Source organism: Cheilinus undulatus, linkage group 5 (genome assembly GCF_018320785.1).
Source record: "Cheilinus undulatus linkage group 5, ASM1832078v1, whole genome shotgun sequence".
Classification (NCBI taxonomy): domain Eukaryota; kingdom Metazoa; phylum Chordata; class Actinopteri; order Labriformes; family Labridae; genus Cheilinus; species Cheilinus undulatus.
The window spans coordinates 773,745-799,313 of NC_054869.1; the positions used below are offsets into that span (position 1 = coordinate 773,745).

Genomic DNA, 25,569 nt, shown 5'->3' on the forward strand with positions numbered 1-25,569 from the left:
CAAAAACCAGGATCAGGTCTGAGCCGGTCCTCAGGGATCCACAGACTGTGATCCTAAAACACATCTAGACTTTTCTCTCTGATTCTCTGGTCTGGTTTCAGGACTTTAGTGAAGTCTAGCGGGCCGGCTGGGACTTCAAGGACCAGGGGAAGATCTGAGACCAGCTCCGGGACGCTCCAGCATCCGGATCCAAACAGAAAACGTCACGTGACCTCCATCGGTCTAAACATGATAAATAAAACATTAAATCTAAACTAGAGCGTTTAATTATAATTAATAACTACAGCAGAAATAACGCGCTATGAGGTTAACGCAGATTAATCTCTCTAATGTTACAATAATAACAGATTAAAGGACATTTATACGAACTAAAACCTGAAACACAGGAGCTCCGCCCACATTATAATTATGACTACAATAATAACAATAATAATAATAACAATAACAATTAATAACAACAATAATAATAATAATAACAATGAAAATAACAGTTAATAAAAATAACAATAATTATTATTTTTGTTGTCATTATTATTAAAGCTTAAATTAATTACAGTTATAATTATTAATGACCAACATTAAAACTTAAAATATATATATCTATAGTTATATATAATATAATATTTCTGTACATTTTCATACTTTTATAAAAAAAGAAAGAATAATATTTCTATATATTTAAATATTTTATTAAAAAAGAAAGAATAATATTTCTATATATTTAAATATTTGATTAAAAAAGAAAGAATAATATTTCTATATATTTAAATATTTGATTAAAAAAGAAAGAATAATATTTCTATATATTTTAATATTTCATTAAAAAAGAAAGAATAATATTTCTATATATTTAAATATTTTATTAAAAAAGAAAGAATAATATTTCTATATATTTAAATATTTTATTAAAAAAGAAAGAATAATATTTCTATATATTTTAATATTTCATTAAAAAAGAAAGAATAATTTTTCTATATATTTTTTAATCTTTTATTAAAAAAGAAAGAATAATATTTCTATATATTTCAATATTTTATTAAAAAAGAAAGAATAATATTTCTATATATTTCAATATTTTATTAAAAAAGAAAGAATAATATTTCTATATATTTTAATATTTCATTAAAAAAGAAAGAATAATTTTTCTATATATTTTTTAATCTTTTATTAAAAAAGAAAGAATAATATTTCTATATATTTAAATATTTTATTAAAAAAGAAAGAATAATATTTCTATATATTTAAATATTTGATTAAAAAAGAAAGAATAATATTTCTATATATTTAAATATTTGATTAAAAAAGAAAGAATAATATTTCTATATATTTTAATATTTCATTAAAAAAGAAAGAATAATATTTCTATATATTTAAATATTTGATTAAAAAAGAAAGAATAATATTTCTATATATTTAAATATTTTATTAAAAAAGAAAGAATAATATTTCTATATATTTAAATATTTGATTAAAAAAGAAAGAATAATATTTCTATATATTTAAATATTTGATTAAAAAAGAAAGAATAATATTTCTATATATTTAAATATTTGATTAAAAAAGAAAGAATAATATTTCTATATATTTAAATATTTGATTAAAAAAGAAAGAATAATATTTCTATATATTTAAATATTTCATTAAAAAAGAAAGAATAATATTTCTATATATTTAAATATTTGATTAAAAAAGAAAGAATAATATTTCTATATATTTAAATATTTCATTAAAAAAGAAAGAATAATATTTCTATATATTTAAATATTTGATTAAAAAAGAAAGAATAATATTTCTATATATTTAGATATTTTATGAAAGAGAAAGGAGAAAGTCATCCTGGTGTTTCAGCCGCTCCATGGAGCTTTCTTTCGTTCACATTGATTTTTTTCAGTCATTAAAAAAATGTCTTTTCTGTATTTGTCTCAGTTTTTTAATCCTAATAATTAAATCAGAGTGATTTTAATCAGTGATATTTTAAAGAAGCAGCTCTGGAATATTCTAGAGAGAATAAAGAGCTCCATGTGGTCTCCGCTAGTCCGGATCATCTGGTCTAAGCTCAGACCCTCCCAGACTAAGACCAGAGCCGTGAGAGCAGCTCCCCTCAGTCCCGAACCCCTCAGACTGACCAACACCAAGAACTCAGATAAATCAGAACACAGCAGTAGATCCAGAAGGGTCCGGCTCGTGCGTCCTCCTCGCTGCTCACCTGATGTAGTCCCGTTTACAGTACGTTTTCCCATCACGCACGAAGCACGTGCACGACTCGTCCAGGTACTGGCTGCACTCGGCGCATTTGAGGCACGCCGCGTGCCACTCCAGGTCCGGGGACACGCGCAGGATGTACTGATCGTGGATCTGATTCCCGCAGCCCACGCACAGAGACACGAGCCGCTTCTCTGCAACACAAACACACGCACACGCACACGCACGTTAATGACCAGCATTAGCGCCATCTATTATTACTATTATATTAATGTTGTTGTTGTTGTTGTTGTTGTTGTTTTGTTCTGTTTTAATGATTTCGATGCGGGGTTTTTCTCCCGCTCTCTTCCACTTCATGATCATTTTTCTCTCCTTTGTCTCTTTCTTTATTTTTTTCTTTTAACATCGATTATTTCACATCTTTGTCTCCTTATTTTTCAAACTTTATTTGTTGGCCTTAAAAGCAGGAACGGTTTGTGGTTATTGAAAGGGTGGAACTCTTGCGCAGCCCTCGGTCCCTCCTTGCGCCATTTTTGTTAATGTGCGCTAAATAAATAAAGCAAACCTTCTAAATAAATACAGAAACCATTCACCCCTGTGAAGTCTGAACCTCTGGAACACGGATTAAAAATGTGGCTGATAATGACAGCCATCCAGATAGAGAGAGGAGGTCTGTGCGTCTTTACGCATGAGAGTGGCCATCCACCCCGGAGCAGCCAGCTCTCTGCAGGACTGGAACTCTCTGGATAAGTGTGTGTCTTAGTTTTAGGCCTCTCTCTGTCTGCAGATTTGTGAGTCCTCCATCAGAGACGGACGCAGCTGAACCTCAGCCTGCTGGACTGACTGCGGTTCTGGGGCCGGTTCGTCCTGATGGAGATTTATTCTGTCATCTGTCCTTCACTCCAGAGAAGCTTCTGGAGAAGGTCATCATCTTTTTCTGCTCCCTGCAGCAACGCCAAGAAACAAACAAACGAACAAATAAAGACTTGAGAGGAAAGTCACACTGCTGTGACTCCTGAAAAAGAAAGACGCAGAGATGCGTCACGAGCATCTCTGCGAAAGTCTGTAGATGTTCAGCAGAAGTCTGGCTGTTACATTTCAGACAAGCATCCTGCCCCCCCCCCTCTGATTTTAAATCAGATTAAAATGATCAGATATTTTTCTCTGATTCTCTATCTGATTGGTTTTTCACTAAAACTCCTCTGCCTGCATGTCTTTGTCAGCGCGCGCCTCTCTCCGGATAAATAAATGTTCTAGAAAGTGTTGGTTCTAATAGTGACGGCTCATTTCTGCCACCCAAGGGTTAAATCAGAGTGGATTAAAGTGATCCACTGTGCGTAAAAAGGCCCGAGGAAGCCGCAGAATGAACCCAAAGTCTATCTGAGCCGGACTCAGTCCCAGGATCCCGTCCCGGAGCGCGGACTTTCTCGGAGTTTCTCTTACTTTTCGGCGGGTCTCCCATGTCTCCCATGTCCACGCAGAAGGGCGCGCTGAGGTCCACGGTCTCTGCGGGGATCAGAGCTCTGTGTGCCGGGCTGACGAGGCTCCGCTGCCGGGGCTGTGTGTGTGGTTGTGTGTTGATGCCGGTGTGTGTGCCGCTCTGATCCTGCAGGACAAGATGACGTAGGACGATCAGCACGGCCTCTGATTGGCTGAAGGCTGGCCGGCACACTTCTCTCCGCAGATCATTTGTTTCCAGCTCTGCTCTTTTCTCCTTTTCCCTCTCATTAGTTCGCTCGTGCGCGCTCCAGATACAGAAACAAAAACGCTCTCTCCTTCTGGTCTGACACTTTTATTTCAACATTTTCACCAGTTTCCTGGGGAGGAAGGGGGTCAGACAGGGGCGGAGACAGGAGTGTCAGGAGCCGGGCTTTGGGGGGGGGGGGGCAGCTCATATCCAAAAAACAAAAAAAACAAACAAACTGTTAGTGTTTAAAAATAGGAAAACCAGACCTGGAGCAACCGGGTCCTGGACCCTCCCAGGAGGCCGGAGAGACCAGGAATAAAGAGGAGGAAAACCAGACCTGGAGCAACCTGGTCCTGGACCCTCCCAGGAGGCCGGAGAGACCAGGAATAAAGAGGAGGAAAACCAGACCTGGAGCAACCTGGTCCTGGACCCTCCCAGGAGGCCGGAGAGACCAGGAATAAAGAGGAGGAAAACCAGACCTGGAGCAACCTGGTCCTGGACCCTCCCAGGAGGCCGGAGAGACCGGGAATAAAGAGGAGGAAAAGCAGACTTTAGGTTTTACCTTCTCTGAGATTCTAGAACTAAACTGAAACATTTAAACATCTGTTTTTATGTTTCCGTTCCCGCTGATGTAACATTCTTTTTTCACTACACCTGCACTTCACTGGTGGAAAAAAGGATGTTAGATCAACACTGTTCGGTTCTCTGGTCTTCCTTTTTTTAAATCAGAAACATAAAAATGATCAAATTTAAAAAAAGAAAAAACCTCACCAAGCCACAAATATGCGTAAAAGAATGTTACATCACTGTTCTGTGAGCTTCCCGTTTATCTAGAGTGAAAAATGAAACGTCTTTGATTTGTCGATTTCTGGAAAACAACAAACGTTTTTTTTTTTTTTTTTTTTTTCATTTTACTGATTTGGTGCAGATGTGAAGAAAAAGAATGTTACATCACCAGCGTTGTGATTTTTGCTCTGCCTTTTTTTAGACATAAAAACAACAAACAAATTGTTTTATATTTTCTGTTCACATTTTTTCTAAAACAAATTGTTAAATGAACCTGTTGGTATCGTATTGTTTTTATGTTCTAAAAAAAGAAGGTAAAAGAATGGAACACTGTGACGTAACATTCTTCTTCCCACAACTCCTGCACCAGGCCACACAAATGTGAGGAAAGAATGTTAAATCCACACAGTCCTGATGTGGCAGGAGAGCAGCCCTGGCCCGTGGTGATGTTCTCTCTGATTGGCTGTAGAACAGAGGGGTAGGAGGGAATGTTAGGGCTACACCCCTGTAAAAAAAATACGTTTTTAGTTTCTAAAAAGAAATGCTTCACTGAAAAACTGTTTAAAAAAAGGAAGTCCACAGAGAATAACACTGCTGATGTAACATGCTTTGTCACAACACCTCACCAAGTCGAAATAGACGTAAAAGAATGTTACATCACTGTTCTGTGAGCTTCCTTCTTTATCAAGAGTGAAAAATGAAACGTCTTTTATTTGTTGATTTCTCTCTGGAAAACATTAAATCTTTTGTTTGTTTGTTTGTTTTTCGTTTTACTGATCTGGTGCAGGTGTTGTGAAGAAAAAGAATGTTACATCACCAGCGTTGTGATTTTTGCTCTGCCTTTTTTTAGAACATTTTTTTTTCCAAAAACAAATAATTAAATGAACCTGTTGGCATCTTCTTGTTTTTATGTTCTGATAAAAAAACGCTCTGAGAGTTTAACGCCATCGCCGTCGTTTGGTTTGAACAAACACTGAAAATACTCAGAGCAGAATCTGTAAACGCCATCGATGACCAATCAGGACAGACTCTTTGACCACTCCCACTCTGAACTCTGCTTCAAACTGAAAATGAGATATGGGGTCAAAGGAAGGAAAGGGGTGGAGCCTAAATCTCCTCGCTCTGTCCAATTTTTATTAATAATAAACCTTTAAATAAGAATCTTTACTTTTTCTCATAGAGGAAAAATCCTGTTTGACCTTTCACCCCCCCACCCCAGCCCTTGGAGGTCACAGAGCTGAATGAACAGCCGTTGCAGTTTACCTGGTGTTTCTGAGCATGTGCAGAGTCACCTGAACACTGCTATGCTCTCTGACAGTCAGTTCTGTTCCAGAAGCTTCAGCGTCTCTGCAGAGAGCAGTCACCCGTTAATCCGACACCAACCAAACCATGACACCGCCTCCATACAGCAGACAACAGAAAGGGTGAAAAGGTGGCGTGAGTCCAGGCTGTTTCTCTCCCCTTCAATAAGAACAAGCAGTCAGGTGTTTTATTTCCATTCTTTCTAGAATCATTTCTCTGTTTTAGTTGATATTCACGGCCTCTCACGGCCTGTCATGGGGCCTCGACCCTTCCTTTGGGAAACACTGCGTTAATAGAGCAGCATTACTGTTTGAAGGTCTTGAGCGCGAGGACAGTGGGTAGAGAGAGAGAGAGGAGTGACACCAAAGAGCCACAGGCAGACCTGAACCTGGGCCGCCCGCACACATGGGGCGTGGCCTAACCTGCAGGGCCACCTGTGCCCTAAAGCAGTACTTTTATGTTTGTGTGAGTTTGAATCAGAATAAGTGGAGTCGTACTTGAGTCCACTCGTCCTCATCTTCATCACTGAGGCATCGATGAGGAGTTCTGAGGACCAGCATCTGTGTTTAAATCTTTCTCTCAGGATCGGTCTAAAATCCCGGAGCAGTACTCGTGGATCCTACATGTTTGGAGAGAACCACCGGGGTGTGAGCCCTCTGACCCCCCTCTCCGCCCGTGCTCCAAGGATGCTGGACTCTGAGAGTCTGTGGTCTGAGTCTGAGACTGAGACAGCTGTCCGGCTCTGAGAGGGAGGGACCACTGGTGCCTCAGAGGACGTCCTGTCTTCTCTACGCTCTCTGCTGCTGGAGGGTCGCCTCGTGGACTCCGCGTGTCCCAGCATGCCGTGCTGGAGCTGCAGGGTCACATTAAAGTCTTTAGACCAGAGTAACGCGTCATTTGGTCAGAGTATGTTTAACAGCTAAACGCTTCCGGTGTCCTCTTCGTTTGTAATCACACTTCCCGCCCTTTCCTCTTGGCCTCTCATGAGGGAGATTTTAGGATCTCATTGAACCCTCAAGGTTAAATATCAGAATAATGGGTTACTCCAATAATGGCTGCGCACTTTACGCACGTTTTACGCACGCATTGAGGACGCGGACCCTCTGACACAGACCCGGTTTAGGGAGATGATTGGGTTTACTTGGATTGAAACGTGACCGTGCTGTGTGACGTCACTGTAAAATCACGGAAACAGCCTGACTGAGAGCGCAGAGGAAGAAAACGCTGACCGGGACGAAACGCAGCCGTTTGGATGAAGGGTCCGGATCAAACATGGAGCTGGTATTTCTGTGGAGACAGTCCCGAACCAGAGGCCTGTAACACACTGATACTCACACACCCTCACGCGCCCTCTTGTGTTGGTAACCTCCGCGCGCTGCAGACAGACAGACGGAGGACAGAGTCAAAGATGCGCACACATGCAGTTTTCTACAGAAACGCCCCCAAATCTCTGGTTCCGTTCCCATAGGAGGAGCAGAGTTCAGCCAGAGGAGTGACGTCACAATGAGGTTTAACAGCAGTGATAGTCGGGCTCCATGAAACTCCAGGACTGTCCCACCTCCGTGAGTCTGCTCATCATCAGCAGAGGGGGGCTCAGACCCCCCCAAGTAGAGGCTGGAACTGGGATGGGGACTCGGACTCGTTAATGATCCGGATCATTTGGCTCAGCTCAGCCAGAAGAGGGGACTCAGACAGATGTAGTCATGTTAGGACCAAAGACTGGTTTCTCTGACTCTCTCTGACTTTAGTGACAAATATTCAGTCCAACATTCTTCTCTGGTCCTCCTCCAGAGCTCAGCTTCTGCTTCAAACACACTTTTAGTTTCTCCTTTAGGACCTGGTCTCTGAGAAAGCTCAGCCTTTAAACAGGAAGTCCTCTCCTGAAGGTCCTGATCTGCAGACAATCTAGACCTGGATTCTAGGCTGAGTGTTGATGGGGGTCTGTGGTCAGTGAGAGAGATGCTTTCTTTTCAGAAATCCACAAAAATGTCCCCCCACCCCCCCACCCCACACACACACACACGCATTTATTATTATTTTATTTATTTATTTATTTTTTTAGTCAAATTCCCCCAAAAAGACATTTTCCAAAAACTTAATGAAAATGACAGAAAATTCCCCAAGCATGGGCACAGATTTGCTGGAAATTCCTTGAAAATTTCAGAAGAATTCCCACTCAAATGATAGTAAAAAATACACAAACATTTCCTAAAATTCAGTGGAAAAATTTCCGAATATTTCCCCCCAAACATTCAAAGAATTTTCCCAAAAATGTTAAAATAATAATAATAATAAATAAATAAAAGCTAATTTCCCCTAAAACTTCCAGTGAAACTCTCCAAACTTACACAGATTTGCTAAAATTTCGATTAAAATTCCTAAAAATTTTTGACAAATTCTCCCAACAAATTCCAAAAACTTTAACATTCTGGAAAATTCTCCAAGCAGAAAAGATTCCTCTGCAGAGGGAAGCCCTGGCATGCGGCTGTAAAACAGTCAGAGCCGAGAGAGGCCTCTCCTTACTTCTTTAAAGCAGGGGTTCTCAACCTTGAGGTCGGGGCCCCACTGGGGTTGCGAGACACTGAGAGCGGGACTCCAGATGTCTTTGAAAAACTAGGAATATTCGTTTTTCTACACTGTTGTCACTTTACACCACTTTTGTCTGGTATCAACCCGTTGCCATCACTTTTCCCACCAAATTTGCCAATTTTAACTAATTTTTGCTGCTTAAAATCCATTTTTTAGTTTCAAACCCTTCTAAACCTAATCTTTCCTTTCTCCGTCTATTGTTGGCTCTGTTGACCCATTATTACCACTATTAACCCCGTTTATCACTTTTTATGTTTCATTTCACAATTTTCTCTGTCTCTGTGTCTCTGGCACTTTTATTTTGGGGGTTCCTGGTCTCTGTCACCTTTATTTTGGGGGTCCCTGGTCTCTGACACCTTTGTTTTGGGGGTCCCCATTCTCTGGCACCTTTGTTTTGGGGGTCCCTGGTCTCTGACACCTTTATTTTGGGGGTCCCCATTCTCTTACACCTTTATTTTGGGGGTCCCCGGTCTATGACACCTTTATTTTGGGGGTCCCCATTCTCTGGCACCTTTATTTTGGGGGTCCCCATTCTCTGGCACCTTTATTTTGGGGGTCCCCGGTCTCTGACACCTTTACTTTTGGGGTCCCCGGTCTCTGACACCTTTATTTTTGGGGTCCCCGGTCTCTGACACCTTTATTTTGGGGGTCCCCGGTCTCTGACACCTTTGTTTTGGGGGTCCCCATTCTCTGACACCTTTACTTTTGGGGTCCCCGGTCTCTGACACCTTTATTTTTGGGGTCCCCGGTCTCTGACACCTTTATTTTGGGGGTCCCCGGTCTCTGACACCTTTATTTTGGGGGTCCCTATTCTCTTACACCTTTATTTTGGGGGTCCCCATTCTCTGGCACCTTTACTTTGGGGGTCCCCGGTCTCTGACACCTTTATTTTGGGGGTCCCCATTCTCTTACACCTTTATTTTGGGGGTCCCTATTCTCTTACACCTTTATTTTGGGGGTCCCCATTCTCTGGCACCTTTATTTTGGGGGTCCCCGGTCTCTGACACCTTTATTTTGGGGGTCCCCATTCTCTTACACCTTTATTTTGGGGGTCCCCGGTCTCTGGCACCTTTATTTTGGGGTTCCCGGTCTCTGGCTCCTTTATTTTGGGGGTCCCCATTCTCTTACACCTTTATTTGGGGGTCCCCGGTCTCTGACACCTTTATTTTGGGGGTCCCCATTCTCTGACACCTTTATTTTTGGGGTCCCCGGTCTCTGACACCTTTATTTTTGGGGTCCCCGGTCTCTGACACCTTTATTTTGGGGGTCCCCTGTCTCTGACACCTTTATTTTGAGGGTCCCCATTCTCTTACACCTTTATTTTGGGGGTCCCCATTCTCTTACACCTTTATTTTGGGGGTCCCCATTCTCTGGCACCTTTATTTTGGGGGTCCCCGGTCTCTGACACCTTTATTTTGGGGGTCCCCGGTCTCTGACACCTTTATTTTGGGGGTCCCCATTCTCTGACACCTTTATTTTTGCGGTCCCCGGTCTCTGACACCTTTATTTTGGGGGTCCCCGGTCTCTGACACCTTTATTTTTGGGGTCCCCAGTCTCTGGCACCTTTATTTTTGGGGTCCCCGGTCTCTGACACCTTTATTTTTGGGGTCCCCATTCTCTTACACCTTTATTTGGGGGTCCCCGGTCTCTGACACCTTTATTTTGGGGGTCCCCATTCTCTGACACCTTTATTTTTGGGGTCCCCGGTCTCTGACACCTTTATTTTGGGGGTCCCCTGTCTCTGACACCTTTATTTTGGGGGTCCCCATTCTCTTACACCTTTATTTTGGGGGTCCCCATTCTCTGGCACCTTTATTTTGGGGGTCCCCGGTCTCTGACACCTTTATTTTGGGGGTCCCCGGTCTCTGACACCTTTATTTTGGGGGTCCCCATTCTCTGACACCTTTATTTTTGGGGTCCCCGGTCTCTGACACCTTTATTTTTGGGGTCCCCGGTCTCTGACACCTTTATTTTGGGGGTCCCCGGTCTCTGACACCTTTATTTTGGGGGTCCCCGGTCTCTGACACCTTTATTTTGGGGGTCCCCATTCTCGTACACCTTTTTTTTTGGGGTCCCCAGTCTCTGACACTTTTATTTTTGGGGTCCCCATTCTCTTACACCTTTATTTGGGGGTCCCCGGTCTCTGGCACCTTTATTTTGGGTGTCCCCGGTCTCTGGCTCCTTTATTTTGGGGGTCCCTGGTCTCTGGCATCTTTATTTTGGGGGTCCCCATTCTCTTACACTTTTATTTTTGGGGTCCCCATTCTCTTACACCTTTATTTGGGGGTCCCCGGTCTCTGGCACCTTTATTTTGGGTGTCCCCGGTCTCTGGCTCCTTTATTTTGGGGGTCCCTGGTCTCTGGCATCTTTATTTTGGGGGTCCCCATTCTCTTACACCTTTCTTTGGGGGTCCCCGGTCTCTGACCCCTTTATTTTGGGGGTCCCCATTCTCTTACACCTTTATTTTGGGGGTCCCTGGTCTCTGGCACCTTTATTTTGGGGGTCCCCGGTCTCTGACACCTTTATTTTGGGGGTCCCCGGTCTCTGACACCTTTATTTTGGGGGTCCCCATTCTCTGACACCTTTATTTTGGGGGTCCCCGGTCTCTGACACCTTTATTTTGGGGGTCCCCATTCTCTGACACCTTTATTTTGGGGGTCCCCGGTCTCTGACACCTTTATTTTGGGGGTCCCCGGTCTCTGGCTCCTTTATTTTGGGGGTCCCCATTCTCTGGCACCTTTATTTTGGGGGTCCCCATTCTCTGACACCTTTATTTTTGGGGTCCCTGGTCTCTGACACCTTTATTTTTGGGGTCCCCGGTCTCTGACACCTTTATTTTGGGGCCCCTGGGCATCCAGTGCTCATCCATCTCCATTAACCCTGGTCTCAATCCTTTAGGGTCCATGTTGTTGTGGTCCTTCACGTTTTACATTTCCTGATAAATGAACCTGACTAAGAGCATCACTGAGGGAGGAGGGGCCACATGGTCCAGGGGCCACATGGTCCAGGGGCCTGATGTTCCAGGGGCCACATGGTCCAGGGGCCACATGGTCAAGGATGGCTCAGGTGCCTCGTGGTCCAGGGGCTGGCAGTTCTCCACCCCTCCTTTAAGTATTCAGGAGTCTCAGCTCCTCATTTGATATTTACTTGAAATCACTGCATGGGCTCAGGAACATTCCAGAAATCATCGTCTGTCAACACAGTCAGCCATGCCATCCACCAATGACAGTTAAAGCTGGATCATGGAGAGAAGAAGGATCCAGAAACACCGTGGTCTGTCTTCTCTGGACCAAAGCTCATTTAACATGGACTGAGGAAACATGGAAAACTGTTCTGTGGTCAGAGGAAACCACAGAGTCCGTGTCCTGTGGACTAAAGAGGAGAGGGAGCATCCAGCTTGTTCTCCTGGCTCAGGTCTAAAGCCTGCATCTCTGATGGTATGGGGTTGCATTAGTGCCTATGGCGTGGGCAGCTCTAACATCTGGAAAGGAACTATCAATGCTGGACAGTAGAGAGAGCTTTTAGAGCAACATATGCTCCCATCCAGACAACGTCTCTGTCAGGGAAGGCTGCCACTATTTCAGGAAGACCATGCTAAACCACATACCACACCCATCACAACAGCATGGCTTCACAGGAAAAGAGTCCATTTTGAGCATCAGAGAAGGAAGTAGACCCAGAGCTGTTGAGCAGCTAGAATCAGACAAGAATGGGACAGCATTCCTCCCCATCAGCTGGTCTCCTCTCTTTCAGACGTTTACAGACTGTTAAAGAAGAGGGGTGCTCCACAGCTGTAAACACGGTCCTGTCTCTATTTTTGTGAGACATGTTGCTACCATCAGATTCAGAATGAATTTTTTTTCCTGAAATGTTCAAATGTCTCAGTTTAACCTCTGACCTGTAGTTTCTGTTCTACTGTGAATCAAATATGGGATTATGACATTTGACAATCATTGAAAAAAATTATATTTTACTTGGCAACCCAACGTTTTTGGAATTGAGGTTGCATGATTAATATATGTAATAATACTAAAGTCCTAAATTGATAAAAATGAAGTTAAATATTGTAAATATTATGTAATGTCTGTCTGAGAGCGTCAGAGCGCCCCCTAATGTTCTCAGGTCGGGCTCTTTAACCGTGGTCTTGGATCTGACCATCAGTGGATGAGCTCTCATGTTCAGATCATTGATCATAGATCTCTGTGTTTCTATCCTTCTGCCCGTCCCTCTGAAGGTCAGCGTGTTCAGATCCCTGCACGATGTTAGACCACAGCCCGGGGGCTTCCAACTCCTAGGGGCCCCCGTGGCCCCCGTGGCCCCCGTGGCCCCAGGCGCCCTGATTAGTAGAAGGTAATGTCATTATTGTTCTTGTGAGCTGAGGTTCACTTTAAAGTGATGATTCAGTCAGAGACACTCCAGTGTGCCCAGTTTGGGTTATAATTATAGAGAACTGCATTAACCCCGGCCAGGCCAGTCCATCCTCAGGACCTGTCTAACTCGTCCCTGATCCTGTCCTGGGTGGAGCAGTAGAGTCCGGCCTTGACCTGCGTGACTCCTGGTGTTGCTCTGCCCTGTTGTACCCGGTCTGTCAGGTCCTTCTCTGTCACTTCAGCCCCCATCTCAGCGGACAGACTCAGGCCGAGGCTGCTGTCTGTGCATGGCAGAGTGGGGATGGGGAAGGGGGGGTTGGTCTCCCCTGAGTGTCCCCCCTGTGTCCCACAGACCATATGGCCCAGCCTGGCCCTCCACAGGGTGAGCTGGTCCGGGACCACCTGAGGCAGCCGGAGCTCTCATAATCACTGGAGACAAGGGCCACTTGACACCGGGCTGACAGATGGTGCTGCGGCCCCGTGAGTCGGCGTGCTGCTGATATGTCAGTGGTGGTTAAACATGATGGTGGCAGCCCGCCCCCCTTTGTCTCCTGGGCAGCCTTGGCCCCGGGCTGTGGCTGCAGGCACATTTCATCACACATAAACAAGAGATCAGCACAATGCCGCTCTGAGGTCAGCTCTGACGCACCTGACTCTGAGATTCTGCTCCACAAACATCAGCGCCGATCCTGCTCAGAAGATCTGCGTCTGGAGGTCTGGGTCTCAAACAGGGTTCTTAAGAAAACTCCACCGCCATGATAGGGACGGGCATTTTAATTAAAGCTCTAACTAACAGGTAAACTCCACCACCACGGTAGGGACGGGCATTTTATTAGAGCTCTAACTGACAGGTAAACTCCACCGCCATGATAGGGACGGGCATTTTATTAGAGCTCTAACTAACAGGTAAACTCCACCGCCATGATAGGGACGGGCATTTCATTAGAGCTCTACCTAACAGGTAAACTCCACCGCCATGATAGGGACGGGCATTTTAATTAAAGCTCTAACTGACAGGTAAACTCCACCGCCATGATAGGGACGGGCATTTTAATTAAAGCTCTAACTAACAGGTAAACTCCACCACCACGGTAGGGACGGGCATTTTATTAGAGCTCTAACTAACAGGTAAACTCCACCGCCATGATAGGGACGGGCATTTTATTAGAGCTCTAACTAACAGGTAAACTCCACCGCCATGATAGGGACGGGCATTTTAATTAAAGCTCTAACTGACAGGTAAACTCCACCGCCACGGTAGGGACGGGCATTTTATGAGAGCTCTAACTGACAGGTAATCTCCACCACCACGGTAGGGACGGGCATTTTATTAGAGCTCTAACTAACAGGTAAACTCCACCACCACGGTAGGGACGGGCATTTTATTAGAGCTCTAACTAACAGGTAAACTCCACCACCACGGTAGGGATGGGCATTTTATTGAATCCCTTACGAACAGGTAAACTCCACCGCCACGGTAGGGACGGACATTTTATTAGAGCTCTAACTAACAGGTAAACTTCACCACCATGGTAGGGACGGGCATTTTATTAAAGCTCTAACTAACAGGTAAACTCCACCACCACGGTAGGGACGGGCATTTTATTAGAGCTCTAACTAACAGGTAAACTCCACCGCCACGGTCGGGACGGGTATTTTATTAAAGCTCTAACTAACAGGTAAACACCACCGCCACGGTAGGGACGGGCATTTTAATTAAAGCTCTAACTGACAGGTAAACTCCACCGCCACGGTAGGGACGGGCATTTTATTAGAGCTCTAACTAACAGGTAAACTCCACCACCACAGTAGGGACGGGCATTTTATTAAAGCTCTAACTAACAGGTAAACTCCACCACCACAGTAGGGATGGGCATTTTATTAAAGCTCTAACTGACAGGTAAACTTCACCACCATGGTAGGGACGGGCATTTTATTAAAGCTCTAACTGACAGGTAAACTTCACCACCATGGTAGGGACGGGCATTTTATTAGAGCTCTAACTAACAGGTAAACTCCACCACCACGGTAGGGACGGGCATTTTATTGAATCTCTAACTAACAGGTAATCTCCACCACCACGGTAGGGATGGGCATTTTATTAAAGCTCTAGCTAACAGGTAAACTCCACCACCACGGTAGGGATGGGCATTTTATTAGAGCTCTAACTAACAGGTAAACACCACCGCCACGGTAGGGACGGGAATTTTAATTAAAGCTCTAACTGACAGGTAAACTCCACCGCCACGGTAGGGACGGGCATTTTATTAGAGCTCTAACTAACAGGTAAACTCCACCACCACAGTAGGGACGGGCATTTTATTAAAGCTCTAACTAACAGGTAATCTCCACCACCACGGTAGGGATGGACATTTTATTAGAGCTCTAACTAACAGGTAATCTCCACCACCACGGTAGGGATGGGCATTTTATTAAAGCTCTAGCTAACAGGTAAACTCCACCACCACGGTAGGGATGGGCATTTTATTAGAGCTCTAACTGACAGGTAATCTCCACCACCACGGTAGGGACGGGCATTTTATTAGAGCTCTAACTGACAGGTAAACTTCACCACCATGGTAGGGACGGGCATTTTATTAGAGCTTTAACTGACAGGTAAACTTCACCACCATGGTAGGGACGGGCATTTTATTAGAGCTCTAACTAACAGGTAAACTTCACCACCATGGTAGGGACGGGCATTTTATTAGAGCTCTAACTGACAGGTAAACTTCACCAACATGGTAGGGACGGGCATTTTATTAAAGCTCTAACTAACAGGTAAACTTAACCACCATGGTAGGGACGGGCATTTTATTAGAGCTCTAACTAACAGGTAAACTTAACCACCATGGTAGGGACGGGCATTTTATTAGAGCTCTAACTAACAGGTAAACTTCACCAACATGGTAGGGACGGGCATTTTATTAAAGCTCTAACTAACAGGTAAACTCCACCACCACGGTAGGGACGGGCATTTTAATCAAAGCTCTAACTAACAGGTAAACTCCACCGCCACGGTAGGGACGGGCATTTTATTAGAGCTCTAACTGACAGGTAAACTCCACCGCCACGGTAGGGACGGGCATTTTATTAGAGCTCTAACTGACAGGTAAACTTCACCACCATGGTAGGGACGGGCATTTTATTAGAGCTCTAACTGACAGGTAAACTTCACCACCATGGTAGGGACGGGCATTTTATTAGAGCTCTAACTGACAGGTAAACTTCACCACCATGGTAGGGATGGGCATTTTATCAAAGCTCTAGCTAACAGGTAAACTCCACCACCACTGTCATGTACTTGCACAGTTGCACCACATTTTTAGTATTTTTCTGTCAATCAGATATACTGAAATGTATTTCCGTGTTTAGGTTTTATAGAGCTCATAAATATAAATCATGAACTTTATGCTTTTGTTTATCTTTAAAGAAATCATAGATGAATTCAGACATGAATCTGGAATATTCATCGACTGTGTGAGCTGAGGGCGAAGATGAGAAGAATTAGAAAATAAAGCCTGATCCAGAGTGAGTCCTAAAAGTGCTTTAAGAAGCCCATCATTGATCTGAATTAGTTTGTGTTTGTCTCCTGGTAGAAAAGCAGCTCTAATGAAACAGCCTGCTACATCCACAGCCCCACTGTGAGGGCGTACAGGTCTAGACGCTGCAGATCTCTGAGGATGAATATTTCATCAGTTAAACCAGAAAACAGACGCTAACCTGGCAGCTCACATGATTCATCTCAGCAGCTGAGCTCAGGGGTAAACAGACGTCAGATTATCAGAGATGAAGATCATCTTTATTATGACTCCCGCTCGTTTGCTCAGCATGTTAGCGACAGCAGACATTTCATTACGGCCCAAACCACAACAACAAAGATAAACCAGAAAGTTTAGGTGCCTCACACACTGGCTCTGACCTGGGTCTGGGACCTCAGGGGGGCACAAGGCCTTGTCTGCTGTGAAGTTGTCAACATGGGATGTTTACATATGAACCAAATACATGTAGTAAATACTTGCTAAGAATCTCACCTTCTGTCTGCTCAGACCACAGAATACTTTCCCAGAAGTCTTTGGGATCATCAGGAGGTTTTTGGTCACATGCAGTGGCGGCTGGTGAAAATGTCATGGGTGGGGCTGTCCTAAATCTGTTGAACTACAGGGCACATTTACCCTAGGGTATAACAACAACTACTCTTCTTAGCAGTTTAACATACAACAATCACTTTATTCAAACATGGAATTAAGTTAATAAAACTTGTAAAAACTCATCAGGACAAACTATCAAGGGAAGATTAGTCAGAGACATGCAGCCTGTGAGTGAACATGGTACAATTACCGATAAAGACAAATGAATAGATAGAAGCATCTATTAAAGAGCGTTGAGATGCAGAGATCCTGACCTTCAGTAAATTTCTGCTTCAATGTTGCTCCTTTCTCAGAGCCATGGTCTGCAGTGTCCTGTGGCCCAATCAGCAGAATGTTCCATCAAAGCGCATGAAGCCAAATTCAATGAACTAGAGGCATAAACAACAACAATGTCTGTAACAGAATGACTTTAGGATGGATCGTCAAAGTTTATGAAACATTCCATCTTTACCTTTTCAAATGATGTCATCCAATTTTATTAAACATTCCATCATTACCTTTTCAAATGATGTCATCCAATTTTATTAAACATTCCATCTTTACCTTTTCAAATGATGTCATCCAATTTTATTAATCCATCTTTACCTTTTCAAATGATGTCATCAAAGTTTATTAAACATTCCATCTTTACCTTTTCAAATGATGTCATCAAAGTTTATTAAACATTCCATCTTTACCTTTTCAAATGATGTCATCAAAGTTTATTAAACATTTTATCCTTGCTTTTTCAAATGATGTCATCCAAGTTTATTAAACATTCCATCTTTACCTTTTCAAATGATGTCATCAAAGTTTATTAAACATTCCATCTTTACCTTTTCAAATGATGTCATCAAAGTTTATTAAACATTTCATCCTTGCTTTTTCAAATGATGTCATCAAAGTTCATTAAACATTTTCTCCTTGCTTTTTCAAATGATGTCATCCAAGTTTATTAAACATTCCATCTTTACCTTTTCAAATGATGTCATCCAATTTTATTAAACATTCCATCTTTACCTTTTCAAATGATGTCATCCAAGTTTATTAAACATTCCATCTTTACCTTTACAAATGTCATACAATTTTATTAAACATTCCATCTTTACCTTTTCAAATGATGTCATCCAATTTTATTAAACATTCCATCTTTACCTTTTGAAATGATGTCATCAAAGTTTATTAAACATTCCATCTTTACCTTTTCAAATGATGTCATCCAATTTTATTAAAAATTCCATCTTTACCTTTTCAAATGATGTCATCCAATTTTATTAAACATTCCATCTTTACCTTTTCAAATGATGTCATCAAAGTTTATTAAACATTCCATCTTTACCTTTTCAAATGATGTCATCCAATTTTATTAAACATTCCATCTTTACCTTTTCAAATGATGTCATCCAAGTTTATTAAACATTCCATCTTTACCTTTACAAATGTCATACAATTTTATTAAACATTCCATCTTTACCTTTTCAAATAATGTCATCAAAGTTTATTAAACATTCCATCTTTACCTTTACAAATGTCATCAAAGTTTATTAAACATTTCAACTTTACCTTTTCAAATGATGTCATCAAAGTTAATTAAACATTCCATCTTTACCTTTTCAAATGATGTCATCAAAGTTTATTACACATTCCATCCTTGCCTTTTCAAATGATGTCATCCAATTTTATTAAACATTCCATCTTTACCTTTTCAAATGATGTCATCCAATTTTATTAAACATTCCATCTTTACCTTTTCAAATGATGTCATCAAAGTTTATTAAACATTCCATCTTTACCTTTTCAAATGATGTCATCCAAGTTTATTAAACATTCCATCTTTACCTTTTCAAATGATGTCATCAAAGTTTATTGCACATTCCATCCTTGCCTTTTCAAATGATGTCATCCAAGTTTATTAAACATTCCATCTTTACCTTTTCAAATGATGTCATCAAAGTTTATTAAACATTCCATCTTTACCTTTTCAAATGATGTCATCAAAGTTTATTAAACATTCCATCTTTACCTTTTCAAATGATGTCATCCAAGTTTATTAAACATTCCATCTTTACCTTTTCAAATGATGTCATCCAATTTTATTAAACATTCCATCTTTACCTTTTCAAATGATGTCATCCAATTTTATTAAACATTCCATCTTTACCTTTTCAAATGATGTCATCAAAGTTTATTAAACATTCCATCTTTACCTTTTCAAATGATGTCATCCAATTTTATTAAACATTCCATCTTTACCTTTTCAAATAATGTCATCAAAGTTTATTAAACATTCCATCTTTACCTTTACAAATGTCATCAAAGTTTATTAAACATTCCATCTTTACCTTTTCAAATGATGTCATCCAATTTTATTAAACATTCCATCTTTACCTTTTCAAATGATGTCATCAAAGTTTATTAAACATTCCATCTTTACCTTTTCAAATGATGTCATCCAATTTTATTAATCCATCTTTACCTTTTCAAATGATGTCATCCAAGTTTATTAAACATTCCATCTTTACCTTTTCAAAAGACGTCATCAAAGTTTATTAAACATTTCATCCTTGCTTTTTCAAATGATGTCATCAACGTTCATTAAACATTTCATCCTTGCTTTCTCAAATGATGTCATCAAAGTTTATTACACATTCCATCCTTGCCTTTTCAAATGATGTCATCAAAGTTTATTAAACATTCCATCTTTACCTTTTCAAATGATGTCATCAAAGTTTATTACACATTCCATCCTTGCCTTTTCAAATGATGTCATCAAAGTTTATTACACATTCCATCCTTGCCTTTTCAAATGATGTCATCAAAGTTTATTAAACATTCCATCTTTACCTTTTCAAATGATGTCAACAAAGTTTATTAAACATTCCATCCTTGCCTTTTCAAATGATGTCATCCAAGTTTATTAAACATTCCATCTTTACCCTTTCAAATGATGTCATCAAAGTTTATTGCACATTCCATCCTTGCCTTTTCAAATGATGTCATCCAAGTTTATTAAACATTCCATCTTTACCTTTTCAAATGATCTCATCAAAATTTTATCAAACATTCCATCTTTACCTTTTCAAAAGATGTCATCAAAGTTTATTACACATTCCATCCTTGCCTTTTCAAATGATGTCATCAAAGTTTATTAAACATTCCATCTTTACCTTTTCAAATGATGTCAACAAAGTTTATTACACATTCCATCCTTGACTTTTCAAATGATGTCATCCAAGTTTTTTAAACATTCCATCTTTACCTTTTCAAATGATGTCATCAAAGTTTATTACACATTCCATCCTTGCCTTTTCAAATGATGTCATCCAAGTTTATTAACCATTCCATCTTTACCTTTTCAAATGATCTCATCAAAATTTATTAAACATTCCATCTTTACCTTTTCAAAAGACGTCATCAAAGTTTATTAAACATTTCATCCTTGCTTTTTCAAATGATGTCATCAAAGTTCATTAAACATTTTATCCTTGCTTTTTCAAATGATGTCATCAAAGTTTATTAAACATTCCATCTCTACCTTTCTCAAATGATGTCATCAAAGTTTATTACACATTCCATCCTTGCCTTTTCAAATGATGTCATCAAAGTTTATTAAACATTCCATCCTTGCCTTTTCAAATGATGTCATCAAAGTTTATTAAACATTCCATCTTTACCTTTTCAAATGATCTCATCAAAATTTATTTAACATTCCATCTTTACCTTTTCAAAAGACGTCATCAAAGTTTATTAAACATTTCATCCTTGCTTTTTCAAATGATGTCATCAAAGTTTATTAAACATTCCATCTTTACCTTTCTCAAATGATGTCATCAAAGTTTATCAAACATTCCATCTTTACCTTTTCAAATAATGTCATCAAAGTTTTTCAAACATTCCATCTTTACCTTTCTCAAATGATGTCATCAAAGTTTATTAAACATTTCATCCTTGATTTTTCAAATGATGTCATCAAAGTTTTTCAAACATTCTATCCTTGATTTTTCAAGTGATGTCATCAAAGTTCATTAAACATTTCATCCTTGCTTTTTCTAATGATGTCATCAACGTTCATAGAACATTTCATCCATTCCTTTGATTATCCCTTGATCCTGGGTTCCAGGATTGTCTTGGACATCCTGGATGAGTTGTCCATGTGCTCATGTTGGTGGGACGGGCACTCCTGGGACGGTTCACCACTGTTTACAGTTGTGTCCATTTGTGGATAATGGCTCTCACTGTGGTTGGCTAGGGTTCCAAAGTCTTAGAAATGTTGTTGTAAACTAAACATGTTTAATCGGAGTTTTAGCTGATGAGATTAACATTTATTGTACGTGTTGTTTCCTGCTATGCTCAGTTAAAGTACTTCACATTTTTGCAGCTCATCGGTGGCCCTTCTCTCCTAATGACCAATCAGAATCAGTAAGTGGAGGAACTTCTGATACAGGCATAGTGACCATAACCTGATCTGACTCATCTCTTTAGGGTTCAGACTACCCGAGTAGAGCAGCTGTTACTGCGGTATTTTGATGGGGGTTTTTTTGTTTGTTTTTTTATACAATTTCAGTAATTAATGCAAATGTGAGGCATGTGGAGAAATGTAAACCAATGACCTGTAAGGTCACTACTGAGGGAAGAAAGCCGGTCTAACTTAGCAGTGAGAAAGAAGCCATTAATGAGTCCAGGTCTGAGTGGTCTCATTGATCAGGATTTACCACGCTGTCAGCTGCTGTTCAGAGAACCAAAGGACAGGAGAGTGGATGGTTTTCAGTCCCACCTGGAGGAAATGCTTTAAAACTAGCCTCTACAGCGCTGAGAGCACCAGTGGTATGTTTACTGTCATCATCCTGCAGGAAAGGCAGAAACACGTCTCTGACCACCCTCCATTAAACGTCCATGTCTTCATAACCCTCTCTCACTAAAAGGTTTTACCACACGGCAATGTTTAGAGAAACTGACGCCTCCGCCCAAAATTATCCAAATATTTAAGAGTTCATTAATTCTCTGTTTCCCTTTATGCATTACAGACAATGACAGATATGTCAGACACCTCCTGCAGAAAGCTCCCAGGATCAGACATCTCCAAGGATCGGACACCCCCCAGGATCAGACACCCCCCAGGATTGGACACCCCCCAGGATCGGACACCCCCCAGGATCAGACAACCCCCAGGATTGGACACCCCCCAGGATCAGACATCTCCCAGGATCGGACACCCCCCAGGATCGGACACCCCCAGGATCGGACACCCCCAGGATCGGACACCCCCCAGGATCGGACACCCCCCAGGATCGGACATCTCCCAGGATCGGACATCTCCCAGGATCGGACACCCCCCAGGGAGAGGTGCTGTGAAAAGAAAATGAGTGGAGGACAGTGGCGGAAGGACAAAAAACTCTGATAAGAAACCAAAATCTCATAATTTCACCTGTTAAAAAATCCCTATTTAAAACAACTACTACCATAGAGAGCTTTAACATCCACATTAGAACAACTACTACCATAGAGAGCTTTAACATCCACATTAGAACAACTACTACCATAGAGAGCTTTAACATCCACATTAGAACAACTACTGCCATAGAGAGCTTTAACATCCACATTAGAACAACTACTACCATAGAGAGCTTTAACATCCACATTAGAACAACTACTACCATAGAGAGCTTTAACATCCTGTTTAGAGCTCATCAACCATGTAAACAGCTCCTGCAGCCACGTTTAGAGCTTGACTACATGACAACAAACATGCATATTAAGAGCAAATATCCAAACAAGGCGCCTGCAATGCCATACAGATCTCAAACATCCAAATACAGAGCTCAAACAAAACAAGCATCTACAGAGCTCAACAAATGTATTAGAGCACCCTAACCCTAACCACAGTCAGGTTTCTGCCTCAGCTGCCCTAAATTAACAGCATTGGTAATTACCAAAATCATTTTGATGTTTCTGCAATGGTTAATAAACCAATATGTAGAAGCTCTTTAACCCAGTTGATATTTTTGATGCTAAAATGGAATTATTACTGTTATTCATGAATTTTCACATTTACTGATTTACAAAAAAAACTGTAAAAATAGTAAAGCACATTAATATTTCTGATGAATGTGTCAAATTATAGTTATTTACTGTCATTCCTGAACAGAAAAATGAGTTTTAGTGGTTGAATGTTATGCTTGATTCATTTCTGACTTCTCAGAGAAGCCCAGTGAGCCGGCTCACATTTGGGTGAATTCAGTTTGAAATTCCTCATTCCTGTTCAAAATGGTAAAACGTGGAGAGCTGACTGAAAATGAGAGAGTCTGCATTAAAGCACTTCATGATGCTGGATGGTCTCTGAGACAGAGATGACAGCTGGTCTGATACATTTGTTTAGCTCTGTACATGTGCACCTACACCTGCAGATGTTTTTGATTGAAATCGCTTTGATTTCAGTAAATATGACCTCCTAATGCTGCAGATTCAACACATGACCACTGTCAGTTCTCTACAACCTATAAAATGTTTTAAAACTCTGTATTGCATAATAATGTGGAACAGTGCATTAAGAGGTTTTTATTTTTAAAAATAATAGTCATCATTATGAAGTTTGTTCAAAACCATTTGAATTATGCTCTAACAGCTGATGACCTGAAGAATATTCTGACTGTGATTTGTACTAATATTTAGGAAAATGAGAGAAAAATGTCATTTGCATAATAATGTGAAAAGCAGTGTAGTTGTTTTCTTCTGTAGTTTACTCTGATATTTACTGTGTGGCCCTGTGGTTTTATTTTGAAGAGTAGTTGTATTCTTCCTCTCTGGTCCTGTGGTTTTATTTTGAAGTGTCATCATATACTTCCTCTCTAGTCCTGTGGTTTTATTTTGAAGAGTAGTCGTCTCCTTCCTGTCTGGTCCTGTGGTTTTATTTTGAAGTGTCATCATATACCTCCTCTCTGGTCCTGTGGTTTTATTTTGAAGTGTCATCATATACTTCCTCTCTGGTCCTGTGGTTTTATTTTGAAGTGTCATCATATACCTCCTCTCTGGTCCTGTGGTTTTATTTTGAAGTGTCATCATATACTTCCTCTCTGGTCCTGTGGTTTTATTTTGAAGTGTCATCATATACTTCCTCTCTGGTCCTGTGGTTTTATTTTGAAGTGTCATCATATACTTCCTCTCTGGTCCTGTGGTTTTATTTTGAAGTGTCATCATATACTTCCTCTCTGGTCCTGTGGTTTTATTTTGAAGTGTCATCATATACTTCCTCTCTGGTCCTGTGGTTTTATTTTGAAGTGTCATCATATACTTCCTCTCTGGTCCTGTGGTTTTATTTTGAAGTGTCATCATATACCTCCTCTCTGGTCCTGTGGTGTTATTTTGAAGTGTAGTTTTATATTTCCTGTTTGGTATAGTTTTATTTTGAAGAGTAGTCGTCTCCTTCCTGTCTGGTCCATGTTTTAGCAGATAAGCTGTGGTTCCAGTGCTGCAGTATTCATCACGGCTCTTTCTCTGGAGGTAATAGCAGTATTACATCTGTTCTCTGACAGCCAGCAGTGATTGGCTGAAAACTGTAATTATAATGTCTAATTGGCATATTTTAATAGAATGAAGTAAATTACCAGAGGCTCATGAAATAATTGAAAAACAAAGCAATTATGGTGTACAGGCTCCATTCAGTGTCATAATTGCAGAGCGGCTCGGCCTGACAGCAAACAGAATTAGAGTGGGCGGGGCCGGGGGCTTCACTTCCTGTCGGCCTCTTTTATCTGACGAGGGAAGAAAAGATGGAGGAAAAAATGAAGTGTACTGGCACACAGCTTCATGTTGACTGATTTATTGAATGTTTCCTTGGTGTCAGACAGCCAGGGGATCTTTTCTTCCTCTAACAACATGAGGTCCAGAAGCTTCTATTGTCCTCACGTCATCAACTCCAGCTTTGAGCTGAATTATTCTTATTTTAGCTGAATGATGCTGCATAAAGATGGGTTTCATTTCTGAATGTCTGATGGGAACAGAGCAGAATATTTATGATCAGACATTTAAGTTTGGCTGGAAAGAAGCCGTTAGAAATCTTTAAAGTCTCACAGCTATGTTTGTCTGAAGCTGACTTTAGCGTGAGCACAGACCCCTCAAAGACAGACTCACATGTAAAACTGTTCAATGACTGTTGTATGTTTAATTTGAATCATCATTATTAAAGATTTATTTGTTATCTATAAAATCTTCTAATGTCACATATACCAGCCGCTCTGGGAGTGTCTAAAACCACCAGGAGGAACTAGAAACGCTGTTGGGGAGAGGGACGTCTGGGTTTTACTCGGTCTGAGCCGGCCTTGGCGGAGGAGGAGGAGGAGGAGGATGGGTTCTTCGTCTACACCAGGAAAATGACATTTCTTCCCTTTAAACCCACAGTGATTCTCACAGGCTGTCCAGATTCAGAGGGCAACTTCACACCCGGTCCAAAAATGTCTAATGCTCAAAGTTATGGAACTCAACAGCCAAGAGCGGCAAAATAAGGCAA

At 41.1% G+C, this 25,569-nt stretch overlaps 1 protein-coding gene across 1 annotated transcript in view; it reads right to left on the reverse strand.

Moving 5' to 3' along the window:
• Positions 1 to 3,673, reverse strand: part of isl1a (ISL LIM homeobox 1a) — a 19,536-nt gene extending 15,863 nt beyond the window's left edge. Inside the window, exons 1-2 of the mRNA XM_041788342.1 lie at positions 3,646 to 3,673; positions 2,207 to 2,396 (exon numbers count right to left, since the gene is read on the reverse strand). Coding sequence (XP_041644276.1) covers positions 2,207 to 2,396; positions 3,646 to 3,673 — 218 coding nt within the window. The remainder of the gene's footprint in view (positions 1 to 2,206; positions 2,397 to 3,645) is intronic.
• Positions 3,674 to 25,569: the final 21,896 nt, after the last annotated feature.